General features: G+C 37.3%; 6 protein-coding genes and 1 pseudogene across 6 annotated transcripts; 2 read left to right on the forward strand and 5 right to left on the reverse strand.

Annotated features, from left to right (window-relative positions):
- Nucleotides 1-925: 925 nt before the first annotated feature.
- On the reverse strand, nt 926-1734 carry LOC120250422 (annotated as a pseudogene).
- An 887-nt stretch (nt 1735-2621) lies between these two features.
- On the reverse strand, nt 2622-3509 carry LOC120250516 (germin-like protein 9-3). Its single transcript, XM_039259336.1, has one exon. The coding sequence runs from the start codon at nt 3399-3401 to the stop codon at nt 2778-2780; it is 624 nt and encodes a 207-aa protein (XP_039115270.1). The 5' UTR covers nt 3402-3509; the 3' UTR covers nt 2622-2777.
- A 517-nt stretch (nt 3510-4026) lies between these two features.
- Nucleotides 4027-4938, forward strand: LOC120250462 (germin-like protein 9-3). The gene has a single exon (XM_039259280.1). It carries the CDS (start codon nt 4088-4090, stop codon nt 4706-4708), a length of 621 nt encoding a protein of 206 aa, XP_039115214.1. The 5' UTR covers nt 4027-4087; the 3' UTR covers nt 4709-4938.
- A 692-nt stretch (nt 4939-5630) lies between these two features.
- On the forward strand, nt 5631-6263 carry LOC120249387 (keratin-associated protein 21-1-like). Its single transcript, XM_039257878.1, has one exon. The coding sequence runs from the start codon at nt 5631-5633 to the stop codon at nt 6261-6263; it is 633 nt and encodes a 210-aa protein (XP_039113812.1).
- An 888-nt stretch (nt 6264-7151) lies between these two features.
- Nucleotides 7152-8291, reverse strand: LOC120250529 (short-chain dehydrogenase reductase 3b-like). The gene is made up of 2 exons (XM_039259354.1): nt 8254-8291; nt 7152-8171 (listed from the first exon to the last, which is right to left on the reverse strand). The coding sequence occupies exons 1-2, from the start codon at nt 8265-8267 to the stop codon at nt 7376-7378; spliced, it is 810 nt and encodes a 269-aa protein (XP_039115288.1). The 5' UTR covers nt 8268-8291; the 3' UTR covers nt 7152-7375.
- Nucleotides 8292-10115: 1824 nt separating this feature from the next.
- LOC120250221 (short-chain dehydrogenase reductase 3b-like) lies at nt 10116-12240 on the reverse strand. Its single transcript, XM_039259017.1, has 3 exons — nt 12183-12240; nt 11853-12045; nt 10116-10850 (listed from the first exon to the last, which is right to left on the reverse strand). Exons 1-3 carry the CDS (start codon nt 12209-12211, stop codon nt 10263-10265), a joined length of 810 nt encoding a protein of 269 aa, XP_039114951.1. The 5' UTR covers nt 12212-12240; the 3' UTR covers nt 10116-10262.
- Nucleotides 12241-14800: 2560 nt separating this feature from the next.
- On the reverse strand, nt 14801-17247 carry LOC120249763 (short-chain dehydrogenase reductase 5-like). Its single transcript, XM_039258397.1, has 4 exons — nt 17137-17247; nt 16854-17046; nt 15018-15601; nt 14801-14900 (listed from the first exon to the last, which is right to left on the reverse strand). The coding sequence occupies exons 1-4, from the start codon at nt 17160-17162 to the stop codon at nt 14867-14869; spliced, it is 837 nt and encodes a 278-aa protein (XP_039114331.1). The 5' UTR covers nt 17163-17247; the 3' UTR covers nt 14801-14866.
- Between the last annotated feature and the right edge of the window lie 5808 nt (nt 17248-23055).

Raw genomic sequence — 23055 nt, forward strand, 5'->3', positions numbered from 1 at the left:
ATCTATATTTGACTGTTGTGAAGTTTTTCACAGTTGTTATAAGACATATTTATCATGTAAATAAATAAAATAACAGGGAAAACGTATGTCTCGCATATTCAATCAATCATATTTTTATACCTCACCTTATCCTGCGGAATTATGAATTCGTTTCTGTACATTGTGTGACTTCTTCTTTTTTTTTTATCTTTATTTATTGAAAAAATTTTGTTTTTTTTCTTTTTCTCTTCTTTTTCCATCTTTAACTACACGTCTATGCATGTCTCTAGTTCTTGGTTGTTTAACATGTTTTTAAAAATGATAACTCCCAAGGTAAACAATGCCCAAACAGTCCCCATTTTCTAAACCATTGAAAAGCAAAAACCCATTTTCTTCATTTGTCCACCAAACCACCCTTACTAATAATTAAAAACCCTGATCATTAACCAAGTAACATCAAGCCTCATTAGCAGAGACGATCTCCTGAATGGTGTCAGAATCAACCTTGATTCTTGAATGATTTTGAGAGAACAGCATTATCAATGCCACTCTGGCAGACAAGGCTCTTGGAAGTTGAATACTGCCAGCATTAGCACTGCCAAATGTTGACAAGGCAACAGCAGGGTACCTGGAGTCCAAGTTGACTTGGAAGTGCACTAATCCCTTTGGGATTAGGAACACAAAGATATCACCATTTTGAAGGATCTGAGTAAAGAGCTTGTTGGTTGAGTCCACTTTGGTAAATTTAAATGGCACGTTTGATGGTGTATTTCTTTCTTAGTCCTGTGAACTGTGAAGGTGAAGAACTTACCATCAGGATTCACACCGGACCGGATGGAACCAAGAAATCAAAGGTCATATCTGGATCACTGTGGCATGAGCATTGTTTGACAATGCTGTTTTCATGTACCATATTTCTCTATTCTCTCACATCAAAAAGAACAAAGAAAGTTAAAATGAAATTTATATAAATAAACAACTTATTGAATCTCAGTTTCAGTTTAATTTATTGGACAAACAAACACACACTGGCACCACCAATCAGAAACATCTAACAAACCATGCATGCACATAACTCAAGCAGTGTTTGCAGAAACAAGACTCTGAATGGTCTGAGCATCAGTCTTGAAAGACTTGGCCAACACATCCTGATCAATACCACTGCCAAACAAAGTCTTTGGGAGAGAAACAGTGCCAGCATTAGCACTACCAAATGCAGATAAGGCAACTGCAGGATATCTAGGATCCACATTGGCCTGAAAATGCACCATACCTTTAGGGAACACAAACATGTCACCAGTTTGGAGAATTTGAGTGAAGAGCTTGTTTTTTGGTTGAGTCCACAAGACCAACATTGAGCGCCCCTTGTAACACGATCAAGAGCTCGGCCGAACGAGGGTGAGTGTGCGGCGGGTTTATGCCACCGGGACCGTATTGCAGTGCAGCATATGAGACACTTTGTCCGTTGAGAGCTGGGAACTCAATCAAACTGGCTTTGGTCACCTTGAATGGTGTATCTTTGGGTGCACCCCATAAATTTTGTTTCAATCCTGTGAAGGTGAAGAAGTTGGCATCCAACATAACACCTTCAGGAACCAGAAAGTCAGATGTGATATCTGGATCATTGGCATGTGCCAAGAATATCACATTTGAAAGGAGAATTATAAGAGCAAAGCTTGCTACACTGGAAGCCATGTTGATAAAACTCCTGCTCTTTTTGGGTGGTGCTTAATTAATTGATCTTTGGTTGATGTGTAGTTTGAGTTTGGTCTAGCTAGTATTTAATTATTTATAAGCACTTTATATTCATTCATATATTGCCGGATTTGTGAATAAGATTAATTTAGAAATTAATTAATGAGATCGACTCGAAGAACAGGCCGGGGATTTCAAGAGTCCATTATATATCATTTGTCTCTTAATTATCATGAACGCATTTTGATTTGGTATATCCAGTATTATTACTCCATTGGTGGCATCGCCATATAAATAGAGTATCTTTTTTAGTATATCTAAAAAGCCTTTGAACTTTGTTTTCATCAATTGATGGTCATATCATAGTAAGTAAATGTATATTAACGCTGAGCTAAATATGGGCCTGCATTATTTTATCATTCCTTAATTTTTCTTAGTTTGTTACACATCCCATTTTTATTTTTATTTTTATTTTTTATAAATATTGGTAAAACCACTTTGATATAGAAGTGTCTCGGCTGGGCTTTGCATTTGGAGCAGAGTTATCAGAGATGATATATATGCTTATATTATAACATTATGTAAATACCATATTGCATGTGTGTTCATGTAGCATTGATCTTTCAGTGAAGATTTCTTATGTTATTTTTTTTAAAATATTGATACCATAGTTTGTGGTATTCATGCACCTCGTAATTTTATTTTCTCGTTTTTTTAGTAAAGTTATAGTTTATTTTTCTGAATACGAAAACATAATATAGACAATTAGGCATATGCAAGAATAAAATAGGAGACTAGATTAACAAGATAGACAAACCATGTGTAAAGACTTGTATGAATTTTTTAAATATTTCACATCTTTTCATTTTGTGCAAATTAAATTATTATATAATCAAGAGATTGAAAATATATATAACATAAAAGAGAACAGTGTTTTGTAAATAGGAAGTAGTACTATACCGTGTATTGTAAAACAATTCGCTACATCATTCAAGGAAACAAACAGAGAACACCCCACTAATTAACAAGCACACCATGCAAATTGCAAACAAATGAATCTCCACCATCACCACCACCACCAGCAGTTCCATCCCATGCTTCCATCAAGCAGTGTTAGCAGAGACAATCTTTTGGATAGTGTTTGAATCAACCTTGAATGACTGTGCAAGCACAGCATTGTCAATGCCGCTGGTGAACAAGGCTCTTGCCAGTTGGATAGTGCCGGCATTTGCACTGCCAAAAGATGCCAAGGCCAAAGCAGGGTACTTGCGGTCCAAGTTGACCTGAAAGTGCACCAATCCCTTTGGGAAAACAAAGATATCACCAGTTTGAAGGATCTGAGTGAAGAGCTTGTTGGTTGAATCCACTACGCCAACTTTGAGGCACCCTTGTAATACTATCAAGAGCTCAGCTGAACGAGGATGAGTATGTGGAACATTAAGTCCACCCGGGCCGTATTGTAACAGAGCATAAGAGACACTCTGGCCATTGAGTGCTGGGAACTCATCGTTGGTTACTTTTGTAACTTTAAATGTCACGTTTGATGGTGTATTTCTACTCCATAATATGTTTCTTAGTCCAGTGAAAGTGAAGAATTTGGCATCTGGATTCACACCGGTGGGAACCAAGTAATCAGAGGTTATATCTGGATCAGCAGCATGAGCACCAAGGAGGAGCGTTGTGAGGGCAACACTGAGAGCAAAGAACATATTGGATTTGAAGGCCATGATTTCTATGATTAGTTTTGGTGCTTGGTTTTACAAGCTAGCTAGTGATGATATACTACTTACAGAACTTGAAAGTAAATGGGTTGTCAGGAGAGATCTGATATTGCTGTGTTTCTTTCTTTCTTTTTTTTTCTCTGTGAGCAGGCCTTCAAATTTTAATGGCTGTCAAATGCTCAAGAACAGAGAATGCTAGACAGTATGATGACAGCCAGGCAATGAAGCCAGTGTTGCCATATGTTGACATTCTGAAGTTCCTCCCATAAATGAAAACTCTTTCTCATTCTGTCCTACCTAAAGATGGCCAAAATTCAAGCAAAATTTATATTAGGGAATGAGTCAAACAAACTATGAATTCGCACATATGTGACACTGAATGTCCGCTCTTAATTTCTTTGTCATAGGCGACTGTACATATCTTTATCAAATGTGCAGAAAGACAAACATGAAAAATAACATGCCATGTCTTTATATTCAGAATTAAAGTGCTTACCAAGTCATTGATGTATAATCACAGCAAGTAGGACCTTGTCAATCTTCTGGTTTCCAATCTCTCTGTCTCTCTTCTTGAACTCTTACCTGTTATATATACCCCTGAATCTTCCTCCAACATTAAGCACCACTGACGAGCTAACTTAAAAACTGACATAGTTATTAGTAAGCCAAGCAGTTACAAGATTTTCCAGGAGATGGCTATCAAAGAATGCCTCATTGTTCTCGTTCTTTCCCTTGCAACGCTCCTCTTCAATGCTCATGCTGCTGATCCAGATATAACCTCTGATTACTTGGTTCCCACCGGTGTGAATCCAGATGCCAAATTCCTCACCTTCACTGGACTAAGAAATATATTATGGAGTAGCAATACACCATCAAACGTGACATTTAAAGTTACAAAAGTAACCAACGATGAGTTCCCAGCACTCAATGGCCAGAGTGTCTCTTATGCTCTGTTACAATACGCCCCCGGTGGACTTAATGCTCCACATACTCATCCTCGTTCAGCTGAGCTCTTGATAGTATTACAAGGGTGTCTCAAAGTTGGCGTAGTGGATTCAACCAACAAGCTCTTCACTCAGATCCTTCAAACTGGTGATATCTTTGTTTTCCCAAAGGGATTGGTGCACTTTCAGGTCAACTTGGACCGCAAGTACCCTGCTTTGGCCTTGGCATCTTTTGGCAGTGCGAATGCCGGCACTATCCAACTGGCAAGAGCCTTGTTCACCAGCGGCATTGACAATGCTGTGCTTGCACAGTCATTCAAGGTTGATTCAAACACTATCCAAAAGATAGTCTCTGCTAACACTGCTTGATTCCATGAGTTGGTGTCTTCAATAAGATTCTGCATCTGATGTCTGTGTGTCTTTATACATTATTAGCTCATGTTGTGATTTTACAATTGAATGTTGAAGGAGTTGTGGCTAATGTTAAAGTGCTATGTTGTATTCTCTGAGCTAATTATTCATTACGAAGTACAAACTATTAGCTCTGAAATCATGTAATCATCAATATATTACATTGAAGGAGTTTGTCAAAAAAGTAGTTGGACTTGCTATAATTCACGTACAGTTAAAAACTAGGATTACTGAAATTTGCCTTCACATTACTTGATATAGATAATAGATCTATGCTTGTTGCTCATGTATATGCCCTGGTTAATGAATTCTCTTGTTCACTTTCCTCTCTGGAGACTCTGATTTGGTTCCTGATTTCTTATTTCAACGTTGCGTGTTTATTGTAAGGATGGTAAAAGGACATGCTGAAATCTCTCAAATATAGACACTTGCACTTCCTGGTGTAAAAGAGAAATCAATGCATACGGTGGTTGCATTGAATTCATTCAGGCATTAATGATATAATCTACCTATTTACCAAATAAATAAATAAATAAAATCTAGCTAGCTAGTTTCCACAAAGCTTACTTTATATATGTGAAAAAATTTTAAAGTAAATGCCTTTCAACCTTTATAAAAATCCAAGTAAAAGAGGTCTTGAAAAGAGGGTAACTATAAACTATGGAAATAAATTTGTATTTCATTGCCATTATAAACAAAGTATCAAATGAAGAAAAAACAATAATGTGAATAATGATTACCATTCAAGTAATAAAGTCTGAAGAAGATTTTGTACGTATGCATGGGCAAAAAGAAGAACAGAGACAACACCATAGCGCTATAAATCCATCACTCATCTTATCTCACTTTCCACACAAGCAAGTTTGATAAGTCTAGCTAAATGGGAACAGCTACTAGAGTACTTGTGAGTGTATTAGGACTAGTGCTAGTGTTGTTGAGTGGAACCATATGCTCAGCCTCTAGAACTCTTGAAAGTACTCCAAAGGCAACACAGAAGCACAACAATGTCACCAGTCACAGCCTTGACACTGCTAATGGAGCTGGCCATGAAGGCAATGACACTAGTAGTGTTCATGGAATGAAGGTTGAGAAGGAAGACTATGATGACCATGATGGTAAAAGGAAGCATTGCCATTATCATGGATATGATGAAGACTGTGATGATGGCCATGGAAAAGGAGATGATTATGGAAAGGGTAGAGATAAAGGATATGACTCTGGATGTGGTGGAGATGGAGGGTATGATGATGGCTATGGAAAGGGTAAAGATAAAGGATGTGATGATGGATATGGTGGAGGAGGAGGTTTTGGTTATGGTGATGGCTATGGAAAGGGTAAAGATAGAGGACGTGACTCTGGTTATGGTTCTGGTTGGAATGGGTATGGCTATGGCTATAGCTATGGTGGTGGAGGTGGTGGCGGCGGCGGTGGCGGTGGCGGCGGAGGTGGCGGATATGAAGGTGGATATGGTCGTGGTGTTTCTGCAGCGCGTGCCTCCACTACTTCTCCTTGAAAGAGATCTTGCATGCATGCATGCGTTAAGCTTATCTTTGAATAATAAATAAATAAATAGCTATATAATATTAATGTTAATTGTGTTGCAACTTGCTCGTGTTGTACTTTGATTTGCTTCTATTTGCAATAAGTTGGCATTCCTGGATGATGATGATGATGATGCCATGGGTTGCTATGTATATGTAATTGCTATTGTTGTGGTGATGTAGTCTTGCATGTTAAATGCTTTGAATGTGATCGATTTGTTTACTTAACTCTTTCTTTATATTAGATATTTTCTCCAGTTTCACATTGAGTTTTAAAAGTTTGTGAGGGTTTTCAAAGTAATATTATTATATATAAAAAATAATATAATAAAATATCTCTATAATGAAAACTGTTGTATATTTTAGATTTCAAAAGTCTTATGAACATTTAATGTACAAATAAATAAATACAATTAAAGTTTTTAAATTATTAAAATTATAACTAAAATAAATAAAATTTAAATGTAATAAAAAAAAAATTTAATTTGCTCTTTAAAATACTGTAGGGGCATATTATACTTTGTGTACTTTGGATTTCAAAGGTGTTATGAAAATTTAATACACAAATAAATAAATACAATTAAAAATTTTTAATTATTAATATCATAACTAATATAAATAAAGATTTAAATATAAAAAAAAATTAATGTCAAAATTATACATCTATTTTAATAATATATATAATAAATTAGTATGTATAGATTATATATTCTGATTAATTACTTACTTTTTCCTTGATCAGGAAAGGAATTTAATTAACTGACCATGCTAAATTAAGAAGACCAATTAACTTTAAGAACCCACAATATTCCTCTCAAGAACCAGTGGAAAATACAATGCACATGCATGGTTAATTTACGTAGTCGAGCGTACGTCAAGGAATCCATGATACAGACGAAAACAAGAGGGCTAATTATGCATTGAAATGTAAATATATGACACAGACTATTTAGAAGTTTGAAAACTAGTTTGAGAAAGATATTTCGTCCATTCTGATTGATCTTCAAATAATGTTGCAACTTAAGAAGCACGTACGTGAACTTATTATGGTAGTGGACGTGGCATGTACGTTTAATGATTTCCATTAACAATCTTCTCCTGGAGCTAGCAGTTGAATTAAAGGATTAACAACAGTATTCCCTCCATCAATAACCAGGTTATGCCCACTCATGAACTTAGCAGACTCATCCGATGCCAAAAAGAGGACTGCCTCTGCAACATGACCAACCTTCAGCACAACACCCTTCAGGTTAGCCATACCCGCACACTGAGCTTCAACCTCATCCTGGCTCGACCCAGAGAACCCACACGCCAACGGAGTGCCCACACCCGAAGGCGACACGCAATTCACCCGAATCCCGAACCGGCCAAGCTCGCCGGCGGCCGCACGCACCAACCCGAGCACCGCGTGCTTTGACCCAGTGTATGACACTGTGCCGTTGCCCGCTTGGCACGATGCAACACTGGCAGTGCATATGATGGAACCCCTCGTGCCGCTCTGTGTCATGGCACGCGCCGCATGCTTGATGACCGTGATCGTGCCACGAGCGTTCACAGCCATGACACGGTCGTAGTTGGCTATGTCCACGCTCACTATGCTCGTCACTGGGTCTGTCATACCAGCGTTGCTGAACATGATGTCAAGACGACCGTGAGTTTTTATGGTGTATTGCACTGTGTCCTCTACTTGTTTCTCGTCCGTTACATCACAGTGTTTGTATGTGCATTTTGTTAAGCCTATGGAGTTGGCAACACTTTGGCCTAGTTCGTCTTGGATGTCGGCAATGATTACATAGGCTCCGTTGAGGACGAAGAGCCTCGCTGTTGCCTCGCCGATTCCGCTTGCAGCTCCGGTGATGATAGCCACTTTGCCTTGTAACCTGAAATTGAAAGTTTTACTCATAAATTAGTACGTACTTCAAAAGAAATGACAAGGAAAAACTTTGTGATTACTATGGTGACCTTGGCTGAGACATGTTAAGATGATTGAGCTTCTTTTCCTTGAAGTATTGTGCTCAAAATAACTCGTAGGAATCAATTATATAAGCGTGGGGTAGGACAGACTAATAGATACATATTGCCTGTTCTTAATGTCAAGTAGGTAAAAATTTGACAGCAGCTAACAAACATAAAAAGAAGATGTTGTTTGTTGTCTTGCCAAATCAAATAATTAATACCAGTTTGTGTGTTTGTGTGTGCCGCATGTTAGATTCTGCCTATTTCTTGGTGTTTTATGAGTCACCTGATCATAATTTATTACAAAAGTGATTAGCTACATTAATGTTGCCACTGTACGTGTGAGTTAATTTCACTTTACTACTCCCTCTGTGGTTTTTAGTTATCATATTTAACTAATTTATATCGATTAAAAAAATTAATTATTTATATTTTATAAAAAAAAAATATTATTTTTTAAAATTATTTTTATTTAAAATTTCACTAGTAGAGAATATAATTTAATATATAGTTGACTTTAATTTATTAAAAATTATATAAATATATTAAATAAAAAAAATAAATTTAAAAAAAAATTATTTAATGTTACATAAAATTTCTAATATGACAAGTAAAATAATCTGAAAAAAAACAAAAAAAATATAAAAAAAACTGTGATTTAATAATTTATTTATTTTTATAAAAAATAATTGCATTTGCGTGTATTGGTATGCATCTTGACATCTCTCTCTTGGCACTGGTTGGGAAATCATTGTCCTACTATTTCGCCATTTGTTTATAAATGAGTTAATTCCTTGCTGATGGGATGATCATGGGATTGGAAATTTGTAAATTATTTATTTTTTAAAAAAATATGTTAAGTATTATGTATGGGGTGGAACATGGCTTTTTAATTAAATTTATTATGTTTTATTAAAATAAATAAAATATAATTTATTAAAAAAAATCAATGATACAAACATATAACATAACGTAAAACCATAAATAAATCCACTAGCAGTGAAAAAGATTGTAGCGAAGACAAAAGAAAAATTACGTAAATTTGAAAAAAAAAAACTTTTTTTTTTTAAAAAAAAATCTCGCGCTAACTGATCAATCAACGTCATTATCATTGGGTTGAGCAATAGGTGAGGAGGTTTGATCACAAATCACAACAATAGTTGCCCCTCACTTACCAAATTAATACATCCGTGGATAATAAACATTATATTTATATTTAATATGGCCGGCTGGCTCACCGAATTCATACATCCAATTTTAGAAAATTTGAATAGTAAACATTATATTTATATTTAATATGGCTAAAACTTGAAGATTCAAAATCTTAAAGTGGTGGGAGACACTAACATGTTAGAAAATAATAGAAATAAAGATAGCCTGAGATGAGTGATAACACTGTCCTCAAGAGTTTATTTGATAACACTGTCCTCAAGAGTTTATTCACCTAAGAGTCTAAGACACAAATACTCTTCAGGATATAACAAGCTCTTCCAATCAATTAGTTAGGATTCAGCATAGTGAAGAATAAAAATAACCAAAGAAAAATCAAACAAAAGTAAAAAAAGATAAATTATATCTAAATCTAGGTTTTCATCTATATATAAAAGAAAATACTCCCAAATAATGTTATTAAGAGTATATTGATAATAAAAAAATTTTAAAATATCTAAAATATACCATATAACATAAGTTCCTTGTGCAGTGTGTAAAATGGTGCGTGCCTCATTGGAATTGATTCTTAAAATCTCTCAAAACAGAGATTATGTTAATAGTTTGACTTTTTCCTCGGTCTCTGAAGATTGTATATATGTTGAATAATTAATATGTTTGAATTTAAAAGAATTAAAAAAATATATTCATTAATTAAATGATGATCCAATTCTTAAAAAAAAAAAATCAAAGATGAAAGACGCCAGCATGGCAAAACAATAATGCAAACAAGTAAACACCAAACATAAAACCTTCATTACCCATTAAACAATTAATTTTTAAAAAAAAAAAAGAGTCTCAAAGCATCACTCATTTGCCCGAACATTGTGACGCGTGACCACAGTGACTCCTCCATCGATAACCAAATCATGACCACTAATGTACTCCGACGCATCCGAGGCCAAGAAGAGCGCAGCCTGCGCAACATTCCCAGCCCTCAAAACCACACCTTTAAGAACACCCATCTCACAGCAAACATCTTCAACCTGCTCAGGCGTCATCCCAGTGACCAAACACGACAACGGAGTCGCCACGCCGAAGGGCGAGATGCAGTTGATGCGAATCCCGTGCGCCCCGAGCTCTGACACAGCCGCGCGCATAAGCCCGATCACAGCGTGTTTTGACACAGTGTACGCTGCTGGACCGAGACTGCCTTGTCTTGCCGCGACGCTTGCTGTGCAGATGATGGACCCGCGAGTGCCGCTCGCTCGCATGGCACGCGCCGCGTGCTTTATCGCGGCTGCGGTGCCACGGACGTGCACGGCCAGCGTCTTGTCCAGTTGGGTCAGGTCCATGTCCATAACACCTTCAATTGGTCCGAGTACGCCTGCGTTGCTATGCATGATGTCTAAACGCCCGTACTTCACCACTGTGTAATCTACTGTTTCCTCCATCTAACATTATTTGTATATATATATATATATATATATATATATTAGAGACAAACACCTTGAACGTTGACTACCTGATTATGATCCCGAATGCATGTTTTTCTAAGGATTGTGGTGGAAAAAACAATTATGGATAATTCTAATCTTCCATCTATGAGAAAAATGAAACATTATGATATCATTGTACCAACTACTCTATGACGGTAATGGTGATCATCACAAATTTCAACAATATTTGACAAATATTGATTTAAGAAAAACAAATAATAATAAATAAAAATAGTACTGTGGTGAACGGCATGACACATTAGACATGAGCTTTGTATTTTCCTGGCCTTTTTTATATCACTGTTTGTACTTAATTTTTTTTTTAATAATAAAACTATAAAAGTATGATTTATTAATTTTATTTAAGACGTATAAAAGCACAACAAAATTTTGGATTTGTATTAATGATAGAAGAGAAATAAAATCAATGACACTATTAATACCAACTCATATAACACATTAAAAAAAAAATGATTCTGATAACTTGGTGATACAAATTAATTTAAAGAAAAAATTTATGATCATATCCATCCATATAGAGAATAAAACTCAAACCACATATATAATATCATAAAAATATGTAAAATAGCATCAAGTAAATCCAATAAAAATATAACCATGTTATATATATGTATATATATAATATGACAATCACCCCATTAATATATATAAGTGCATAAATCATGTAAAAATATGAAGTTAATTTTTTAATATATTTACATTTTAATTGTGGATAATCTAAGGTTTAAATTCAACTCTGAGACCCGCGCGCTATTAATGCTAGCTAGCTTTTACAATGTATAGTAAAATTAAAAAATTCTAATAACTTGATGATAGAAATTAAAAACTATATATATAAATATAAAATTATGATCCACCTAAAAAAAAAAAATTCTAATTTATCTAACCATATACATAATTTTGGATCAAATTAAGCACAAAGGGTGGCGACGGCACCTGCTTTTCATCAGTGACATCACAGTGCTTGAAGCTGGCCTTTTGAAGGCCGATGGAAGCAGCGACTGCCTCACCGAGCTGGTCCTGCACGTCGGCAATGACAACGGTCGCGCCGTGAGCGGCAAAGAGCCTGGCCGTGGCTTCTCCTATCCCACTCGCTGCTCCAGTGATGATCGCCACCTTGCCCTCCAACCTTCAGTACGTATAAATCAAGCAGAATATATATATATATATATATATATATATATATATATATGGTTACTCACCATGGAAAAAATAAATAAATTGTAGCTAGATATATCTGTGAAGAAGAGCTAGAACTTTGATCACCTCAGCATGCCATAATCAGATGAAGCCATTAGCAAACAATAAGATACAAAGCTGGAAAAGCGATGATGACTGAGAATTAAGAATTAGGGGGTGCTATGGATCTTATAAATTTGAAAGAAAGAGAGACGTGGAGGCTGTTCTTTCCCACTATGACAATTTATGGAGAAGTGTGCATGCACGGAATTGTTAAAATATGGCATGAAAAGGGAGACATGGAGGCTGTTCTTTCCCACTAATAAGCTCCATGAAAATTTATGGATAAGTGTGCATGGACGGAAGTGTTAAAAATAAATAAATAATGGTATGCAAGACACATTGAAGCTGTTCTTGCTCATTAAATCCTTGACAAATTATGGACAAGTAACGCGGAAATTGGTGACTGGGACCATATGCAGATTCTGGTCTGCTCATGGTGGTTGGATCGTTTTGTATTAGCAAATTAAGTGGTCAATGAATGGTTAATTAGTGCAGTTGCTGCACGACATCCAGCTTATTTAAAAAGAGCAGGGAAGAGCTAAGATGCAATCATGATTCATTGCATTTAGTTTTCATCATTTGCATATTGAGGGGTTTGAATGCCAACTGTTCAAGCCCAAAAAATTGGACCATCTAGCTAGGCCATTTGTACACGCAAGCTTAAAATAGCTAATTAATTAATTAATTACTAAAGACATGGTTCCCATTCATAAATACCTATAATTTTGAACAGCAAACAACTATCATCATTTCATTAAAAAAAATATATATATATATATTATAAACAAATGGATAAATTATAAATGTATTGAAAAAAAAAAGGAAACAGATCGAGTACAAAGGGGTAGCAGTACTTAAAAGATTTCATGCAATTTTAATACCGATTAATTACTTGTTTTTATTGCCTCTAAATGATTTTTAATTAAATGGGAAAAACAGTTAAAAGATAAGGGTTTGTCTGGCAAGCAACAATATGATACTTAACTTTTCTTTGGCAGACAGAAGTGACAGTTATGTTGAGGGTGTAGACAAATTGCATTTATATGTATTGGCATCTTGGAATTTCACCCTTCTGTAACATTATCCTAATATCTCGCTTTTATTTATTAACATGTTAATCTTTTGATGATGAGCTAACCATGGAGTAGATAATTTGAACTTTTTTTATTACATAATAGTCATTGTATGTGATGGAATATTATTAAAATTGCCAAAACTCTAATTATATTTTGATTATGTGCAGCTTAGGAGTTGAAGAGGAGCATATATATATATATATCATGGGAGGTGGAGTCTGCTGTTAAGTGAAGTCTAAATTTTTTGCGCTTTAATCCGGCACAAAAGTAGAATGGCCGTATAATAGTTGAATTCCTTTTAATTCTGTGAATAACTCTTTTGGAAAAAAAAAAAATTGCATGTCTTTGATCCTCTATAAATAATCAATTATCAACAAGTAGTTAAAATTTTTTGTTTATGTTTAAATTAATTTTTGACATTCATGTAAGATTGCTTAATCACATGAATCAAAATATAGTCTAATAATTTTCAATCTTATTTGTGTGTAAGAGACCTCGAGTTTGTAATCTCTTCTACCTGCCAATTTGTCAAAAAAATTTGTTTAATCATAGTTTGTTATTTATATTTAATTATTTTTTTAATATTATATTTATTCTTGTTTTTAATAAAAAAAATAATTTATTCACTCTTATATAAAATAAAAACTTTCAAACTCAATATTATCAAAATTATTTGATGATAAACATGTTTATATTTAATATGTTTGTAACCTATAGCTAAAATATTGAGATTAGTCAAATGGTTCATAACTCAATAATATTAGTTTCCCTGAAAAAAAAAAAAAAAGTTGTTGTGAAAATTTCAAATTATATTATACTCAATGATGATAATTGATCCATGTACAGATCCTTTTAATTACGCTTCTCTCATTTGTCAAAAGAACAAAAAAAAAAAAACTCAAAAAATCAAAATTGAGTGCATTTTTTAAAACAAAATTGGTTCATCAAGTTTCTCAATTAAAGATGACGATAATCACTTTCTCTTTTAGAATGTATTTTAAATTTATAAAAAAATTATTCATTTAACTATGTGATTATGCAATTTTTTGAGAAATCCAAAGTAGGGGTGGCAAAAATTCTGGTCCGGACAAAACCGGGTCTGGACAACTACTAATATAAATAGAAAAACTTGTGTCCGGACCCGGCCCGATTTTAAATCTGGATAAACTTGACATGTCCAAACCCGGTTTATTTTAAAACCGGGTTTTCCGGATGTCTAAATTTGTCCGAATTCTATAGTTTATTTTTTTAAGTTCACTTTCAAATATTTAATTATACAAAAAAATAATTTAATTCACATTAAATCGAAAAAAACATCAATAATCCAAAAGTTCTCAACTCAAATTATAAAAAAAATCTAAGGGCTTAATAAAAAAATAATATATATTTAAAGTTTTTTTAGAAGAATGAGAACTTTAAAAACAAAACTCAGGCTGTCATGGCTTTTTAAAGTTTTTAGGGGTTAAAAGAGCTGTATTGTCCGAATTTCTACGTCCGAATCCGGCCCGGATTTAAATCCGGACAACTGGCCCATGTCCGAACTCTAGTCGCGATTTAGAAACTTTATGTCCAAACACTTTTTATTTCGGGCACAAAATCGGACCAGTGGATCCAGACAGATTATTGCTACCCCTAGGAATCCAAATTCCAAAGCAAAGATGTCCGCCTGGCAAAACAAAAACCAAAAAAATAAAGTGAAACACCAAACATGACTAGTACCATTCAATAATTAATTAAAACAGACAAACAGTACAATCCAAACTCCAAAGCATGAAAGCATCACTTGTTTGCCTTGAGATCGTTTTTGTTAACCACAGTGACTCCTCCGTCAATGACCAAGTCATGGCCACTAATGTACTCCGATTCGTCCGAGGCCAAGAAGAGAGCAGCCTGCGCGACATGCCCACCTCTCAAAATCACGCCCTTGAGAGCAACCATCTCATAGCAAAGATCTTCAACCCCCTCAGCTGCCTTCCCGATGTACGCGCACGACATCGGAGTCGCCACACCGAAGGGCGAGATGCAGTTGATGCGAATACCGTGCGCCCCGAGATCTAACACGGCGGAGCGCATCAACCCGATCACAGCGTGCTTTGCTGCAGTGTACGCTGCGGGTCCAAGATTGCCTTGACTTGCCGCGACGCTTGCTGTGCATATGATGGACCCGCGAGTGCCGCTGGCTCGCATGGCACGCGCCGCGTGCTTGATCGCCGCTGCGGTGCCACGGACGTGCACGGCCAGCGTCTTGTCCAGTTGGGTCAGGTCCATGTCCATAACACCTTCAACTGATCCGAGTACGCCTGCGTTGCTGTGCATGATATCTAAGCGCCCATACTTCTCCACTGTGTAATGTACTGTTTCTTCCACCTAACGAATAGATCTCTCTTTATAGGTAAATAAAATTAAAAAAATAACACATATATATATAGGTAATATTTATAGAACTCTTAGGGCCCGTTTGGTTAGAGGGAATGAGAATATGGGGATGGGGAAGGGGAAGGGGATGGGGATGGGGATAAGAATAGGGAAAGGGATTGGAGATGGGGATAAAAAGTAATGTTTGGTTGAAGGGAATGGGGATAGGAATATGAGGAGGGATAGGGGAAAAATTTTAGTAAATTCTTTGTACTGTCGAAAGTATTTTTAATTAAATAATGTATCTTAATTGTAAAAGAAACAATTATTAAATGCTCCAATTTTTTTATAAATAATATTTAAATGAGTTATTGATGTATTTATTTTTTTAAATAAAAATTTTAAATTAATTTAAGAATAATTAATTTTTTTAATTTATAAACACATTATTTTTTTAAGAATAATTAATTTTTTTAATTTATAAAATAATTTAAAACAAAAATTATTCATTTTTATTATTATAATTAAATATTTTTAAATAAAGTCTAATTTAATTATTATATGTTTTTATTATAATTATTAAAATAATTAATCCATTTAACTATTATCCAATTTAGTTTTTTATGATTAAATATTTAATTAAATATATATTTTTAATTACGGTTTCATGAAAAATTAAAATGGACAAAAATTTCTACTTTCCTAAAAAGAAATCTTGAAGCCTATTTTTAATTATGATTTAATTATGAGTAATAAATATTTAAAAAAATATTTTTTTATTTAATTATACTAATTAAATATTTTTAATGACATAAATTAATTTAATTATAGGATGTATTTAATTAAAAAATAATTTAATTATAACATGTATGGGGTGTATTATAGAAAATAATTTTTTTATTTATTAAGGGTATATTGGTAATTAAAAAGGCAAAAAAGGGAAGGAATGCTCATGCCCCCCAATTTTGAGGGGCATGAGCAATATGGGTTTTGAGGGGATGAAGCCCCCCTCATTCCCATCCCCAATCCTATTTGGGTATGCACCAAAAGTGGGAGTGATCCCCATGCCTTGGGGATCACTCCCTCAATCCAAACACTATCTTAGACGAATAATTGAAATTTTTTTTCAAATATGACTATATCATATAAAAATTAGCTAACACTTGCATCTACATAGAATAAAAATCTAACCACAGAATATATAATATTATTATTATCATTTTGGACCACAGACATAAAAGGTGGTGATAAGGTAGGTAGGTACCTGCTTTTCATCCGTGACATCACAGTGCTTGAAGCTGGCCTTGTGAAGGCCGATGGAAGCAGCGACGGCCTCACCGAGTTGGTCCTGCACGTCGGCGATGACAACGGTAGCGCCGTGAGCGGCAAAGAGCCTGGCCGTGGCTTCTCCGATCCCACTCGCCGCTCCAGTGATGATAGCCACCTTGCCCTCCAACCTTGATCAGTCCATACAAATCAAGAAGAACATATTAATTAAGATGGGAACCAAAAAAAACACAATACGTGAAGAAGAAAACTTTGATGACCTTAGCTTGCCATCGGATGAAGCCATTAGCAAACAATGAGATACTAGTGTGTGTGTGTGTGTGTGTGTGAGAGAGAGAGAGAGAGAGGAATTCAGAAGGTGGTGCTACTCATGGTCCTATTTATATATTTATTTTAATTAATTCATACTTGTTTAAAAATTAGTTAAAAATAACTGATAATTTAAAATTTATAAAAATTTATATCAAAATTTTAAAAAATACTCTCATGGTAGTGGAAATAGACATGGTGGCTGTTCATGGTAGTGGGATCATTTGGGATAGAAAAGTCGTTGATGAAGGTTAATTAGTGACAGTTGCTGAAGGGGATCCTGTTAGAGTTAATCCAGTTGTTTGTTTGTTTGTTTCCACGTTACATTTGTGTCCATGTTTGTATGAGGTTGTAGTGGAGTCATGTGTAGAATTACGTCACATTAGATGGCTCGTATTCAGTTAGAGAACGTGTTAGTTCATGTTGTGGTTGTTATGTTTGTGTGCGTAAGTTTAGGCCACAATACACTTGGTCGTGGGATGAAGTGGATCGTGGCAGTTGAGTCAGGCAAGATGTTGACCCACTTGTTATATAATCTTAGAGTTTGTTTTGATAAAAAAACATAATAGAAAAGAGGAAAAGTTTTTTTTCCAGATTATTCAGTTTTGCTCTAACATTTGGTCTCAGAGCCAAGGTTGCCGAAACGATGGAGATACCACCACGAACGACACTGGTGAGCGACGTCGTCATTGAATCCTCATCCTCCGGCAAAGCGACGACAAGAAGTGTCGTGCCGATTCAGTATCCTATGCTGACTGATACCAACTATGGCCTGTGGGCTGTGAAGATGAAGATTCTGTTGCGCTCGTTAGGAGTGTGGGGGCGATCGAGGGCATCGGAGTGGTCGAAGAAGAAAAGGACCAAGGTGCTCTAGCAGCAATATCTCAAGCGGTACCGGACACTGTGATGATGGCCATCGCGGAGAAGGAAACGGCCAAGGAAGCTTGGGATGCACTCAAGGAGATGCGAGTCGGAGAAGATCGTGTTAAGAAGGCTCGAGTGCAAGTGTTGAAGAGACAATTTGACAGGATGTACATGGGGGACTCCGAAACTATCATGGAGTTCGCGCAGAAACTCACCACGTTGGTGGGAGAGATGCGAACACTTGGAGCTGTGGTGGAAGACAATGATATCGTGGAGAAGTTGTTCGCCGCCGTCCCCGACAAGTTTCTCCCAATCGTCGGCACCATTGAACAATGGGGAGATATAACAACGATGCCAGTGACGGAGGCCATAGGGCGCTTAAGAGCGTTCGAAGAAACTCTGAAGGGACGGCAACATCATAAAGATGAAGGCGGGCAGCTGATGTTAACACGTGCTAAATGGGAGGCTTTGTCTATGAAAGATAAGAAGGGCGGCGAAGGCTCCGACAGTGGCATGAAGAAAGGTGGTGGACGCGGTAGTGGCCGTGTGTCACGGACTCGGACTTCTCTCCCGATCACTCCGTGCGGCACTTGATCACTTGAGCTTGATCAAGTCAGCCCTTTCGATCCCTCGGCAAGAAAGTTAACCTTTGGTGGCTAAAATCGAACAATTATGGCTCTTGGGAAGTGTTGTGGGAATGAACTCTTGAATTGCTTGGAAACTTAGTTAGTTACAAATGAAGACTCCTTGGCTATTTATAGGCCAAGGTTGCCCTAATGGACGGCCGAGATCTATTTGATCCAACGGCCCATAACATCCTTCTAGAGTATTCTATATTACTCTATACAAATCCAAGAAATATCTAGGTTTCTCCCTCCTTCCTGGAAGTTTCCTTCTCTTTTCTAGGTTGATGGAGAAGACTCTAGATTATCCTACACATACAAGGATAACTCTTCATACATCTAGACTTATCTAGAAGACTCTACTTAGTTTACATGATATTATACATCAAAATACTTAGAAAATATTCTAAGTTAGGAAGAGAACCTCTCTTCCTCTCGGTCATGACACAATGTCACGCTCCTTGGCGCGCCGTACCGGCTCCCATCGTGCCAGGGCGTGACAAGTGGTCGCGGCCGAAGTCAAAGCGGTGGGCGCGGTGATGATGCCGAGAGGAAGCCACATCGTAAGTTCGATAAAACCAAAATAAAATGTTTCAACTGTAATGAGTATGGTCATTTTGCCTCTGAATGCTTAAAGCCAAAGAGAGAAAAAACTCACCTTGTAGAGAAGAACCAAGCTGATGAACCCTCCTTGTTAATGATCGAGACATGTAAACTCTTGAAGACAGAGCAACACGTTGGCGACGTAGTGTTGCTCAACGAGGACAATGTTAAGCCCAACCTGGGAGTCGACGGAAAATGTTGTAGCAAGCTGTGGTACTTAGACACTGGGGCTAGCAATCACATGACTGGGTGTGTAGAGGTGTTCACTGATCTGGACACATCTGTAATGGGCACAGTCAAGTTTGGTGATGGCTCTGTGGTGGAGATACACGGGCGCGGATCGGTTCTTCTCAAAGGATTGACGGGAAGAACACAAGGTACTGACTGGCGTCTACTACATTCCTTGTCTTCGTAGTAATATAATTAGTCTAGGTCAGCTTGATGAATCTGGGTGTAAGACGGTGCTTGAGGATGGCGGCTGAGCATATATGATCAAGAGAAGAATTTCTGTGGCCGGAGTTAAGAAGTCATGGAACCGTTTGTATGTTCTCGAGGCTAAGCGCACGCATCAATCGTCTTTTGACAAAGTATGAAGACAAGGAGTGGTTGTGGCATGCTCGTTATGGACACATTAACTTCCGTGCACTAAAGAATCTATCTCAGATGAAGATGGTTGAAGGTTTGCCACACATCAAGCATCTTGAACAAATCTGTGAAGCATGTTTGGCGGGCAAGCAACACCGCAGCCCATTCCCACATACGTCCACATATCGAGCTGAAAAACCTTTGGAATTAATGCATGCAGACCTATGTGGTCCAATAAATCCAGCAACACCAGCGGGTAACAGGTATTTTCTACTCGTTGTTGATGATTACTCACGTTTCATGTGGGTAGTTCTGATCAAAAGCAAAGATGAAGCATTGGAGGCTTTCAAGAAGATCAAGATAAGAACTGAAGTGGAAGTGAATGGTAAGCTGAAGGCCCTACGAACCGATAGAGGAGGTGAGTTCGTATCAAAAGATTTCAACACATATTGTGAAGAACATGGAGTGAGGTGCTTCCTCACTGCGCCCTACTCCCCTCAGCAAAATGGCGTGGCGGAACGGTGTAACCAAACCATCATCGGGACAGCAAGGAGCCTTCTTAAGAACAAGAAGGTGCCCGAGAAGTTTTGGGGTGAAGCAGTGTCGACAGCGACCTATCTCCTAAACCGAGCGCCAACACGAAGCATGGAAGCCAAGACCCCATACGAAGCATGGTACCGAAGGAAGCCAAAAGTGCATCATCTACGTGTTTTTGGATGTGTCGCCCATATCAAGGTAACAACTCCAAATCTTAGGAAACTTGAAGATAAAAGTGTTACTGTGGTGTTTATAGGTTATGATCCTAGTTCAAAAGCCTACCGATTCTATAACCCGAGTACTGGAAAACTAATGGTGAGTCGTGACGCGGTCTTTGATGAAGGAAGGGAGTGGAGTTGGAACGACACAATAGAAGAGAAAGTTAATAAGCCAAGTGGTATGTTCACTGTGGAGCTTGATGCAACTCCTGTGACAAGTCCTGGAGTGGAAAGTAATGAAGAGGGTAAAGATACAGATACACCAACACACATGCATAATGAAGCAACAATTGGTGCCGCATCACCAGTGACGACATCATTGGAACCACCAACAGCAACGGCGGTGTCTTCAACGGCAACTCGGGCTGCGGCAGAAGGCGTAGAGTGGGCATCACCGCCGAGCAATAATTCATCATTCTCAGATGGAGTGCAACAACGCTATCGCACAATGAAGAACCTCTATGAAACCACCGACGTGCATGAGCTGGAGTACTCCGATTTGTGCCTATTGTCCTCCAAGGAACCTGCGAATCATGAAGAGGCCTTGAAGGAAGAGTGTTGGAAGAAAGCCATGAATGATGAAATCAAGTCCATCAAAGAGAATAAGACTTGGGAGTTGGCTCAGTTGCCTGCAGGTCACAAATCCATTGGGCTCAAATGGGTTTTTAAGGTGAAGAAAGATTCAGAAGGTAATGTGGTGAAACACAAAGCTCGGCTTGTCGCTAAAGGCTATGTACAAAGGCAAGGAATTGATTTCGAGGAAGTGTTTGCACCGGTGGCGCGCCTAGAAACAGTGAGGTTGCTCATTGCAATGGCAGCTCATGGAAGTTGGGAGGTGCATCATATGGATGTCAAGTCGGCATTCTTAAATGGTGAGCTAAGCGAAGATGTATATGTATCACAACCTCCAGGTTTTGTTGACAATCTCAGGCCGCAGTTAGTACTAAAACTAAAGAAGGCACTCTATGGTCTACGGCAAGCACCTCGAGCATGGAACTACAAGCTGGACAAGAGTCTAGTTTCTCTTGGTTTTGAGAGGAGTCCACTTGAGCATGCAGTGTACAAGAAGGAGCATGATGGCTCAGTGCTATTGGTGGGAGTATATGTTGATGACTTAATTATTACAGGTTCAATAGTGAGCGCCATTATTGAATTCAAGAATCAAATGAAGAAATTATTCAGCATGAGTGATCTTGGATTGCTGAGCTACTATTTGGGCATTGAAGTCAAACAATCATCTCATGGTGTGTCTTTGTGCCAAGCTGGGTATGCAACAAAGATTGTTGAACAATCAGGTATGAAAGGTTGTAATCCTTGCCAAACACCCATAGAGAACCGACTTAAATTAAGCAAGAAGAGTGAAGATCCTACTGTAGACACAACAATGTATAGGAGCATTGTAGGGAGCCTACTATATTTGATTAACACAAGACCGGATATTGCCTACGCTGTCGGGATTGTGAGCAGATTCATGGAATCACCCACAACTCAACACTTGGCTGTTGTAAAGCATATTTTGAGGTATGTAAGTGGGACTTTAAATTTTGGTTGTTATTATGAGAAAAAGGGCAGCTTAGAGCCAAAGCTAGTTGGCTATTGCGATAGCGATTTAGCGGGTGATGTTGATGACCGCAAAAGCACAACGGGTACTGTTTTCTTCCTTGGTTCAAATTTGATCACATGGTCGTCACAGAAGCAAAAGATTGTGGCACTTTCATCTTGTGAGAGCTGAATATATTATGGCAACGACAGTACGCATGCCGAGTATATGGCTTTGCTCAGCTTGATGGCAGACTTACTAAAGAAGGAACCAGAGAAAGTTGAGTTGAAAATTGATAACAAATCAGCTATATCATTGTGCAAGAATCCTGTCCATCATGAGAGGAGCAAACACATTGACACAAGATATCATTTTATCCGAGAGTGTGTGGAGGCAGGAAAAATTGAAGTGCAATACGTTAGCTCGGAGGAGCAGCGTGCAGATGTGCTAACAAAGGCTCTTGGGCGTGTCAAGTTCCTTGAGATGCGACAGAAGCTTGGCGTGAGAGATGTGAAGGCACAACAACAAGATTAAGGAGGTGATTTGTTAGAGTTAATCCAGTTGTTTGTTTGTTTGTTTCCACGTTACATTTGTGTCCATGTTTGTATGGGGTTGTAGTGGAGTCATGTGTAGAATTACGTCACATTAGATGGCTCGTGATTCGGTTAGAGAACGTGTTAGTTCATGTTGTGGTTGTTATGTTTGTGTGCGTGAGTTTAGGCCACAATACACTTGGTCAGTGGGATGAAGTGGATCGTGGCGGTTGAGTCGAGACAAGATGTTGACCCACATGTTATATAATCTTAGAGTTTGTTTTTGATAAAAACATAATAGAAAAGAGGAAAAGTTTTTTTTCCAGATTATTCAGTTTTGCTCTAACAGATCCATCTTTTTGAAAGA

The sequence above is a fragment of the Dioscorea cayenensis genome, chromosome 19 (assembly GCF_009730915.1).
Source record: "Dioscorea cayenensis subsp. rotundata cultivar TDr96_F1 chromosome 19, TDr96_F1_v2_PseudoChromosome.rev07_lg8_w22 25.fasta, whole genome shotgun sequence".
Lineage (NCBI taxonomy): Eukaryota > Viridiplantae > Streptophyta > Magnoliopsida > Dioscoreales > Dioscoreaceae > Dioscorea > Dioscorea cayenensis.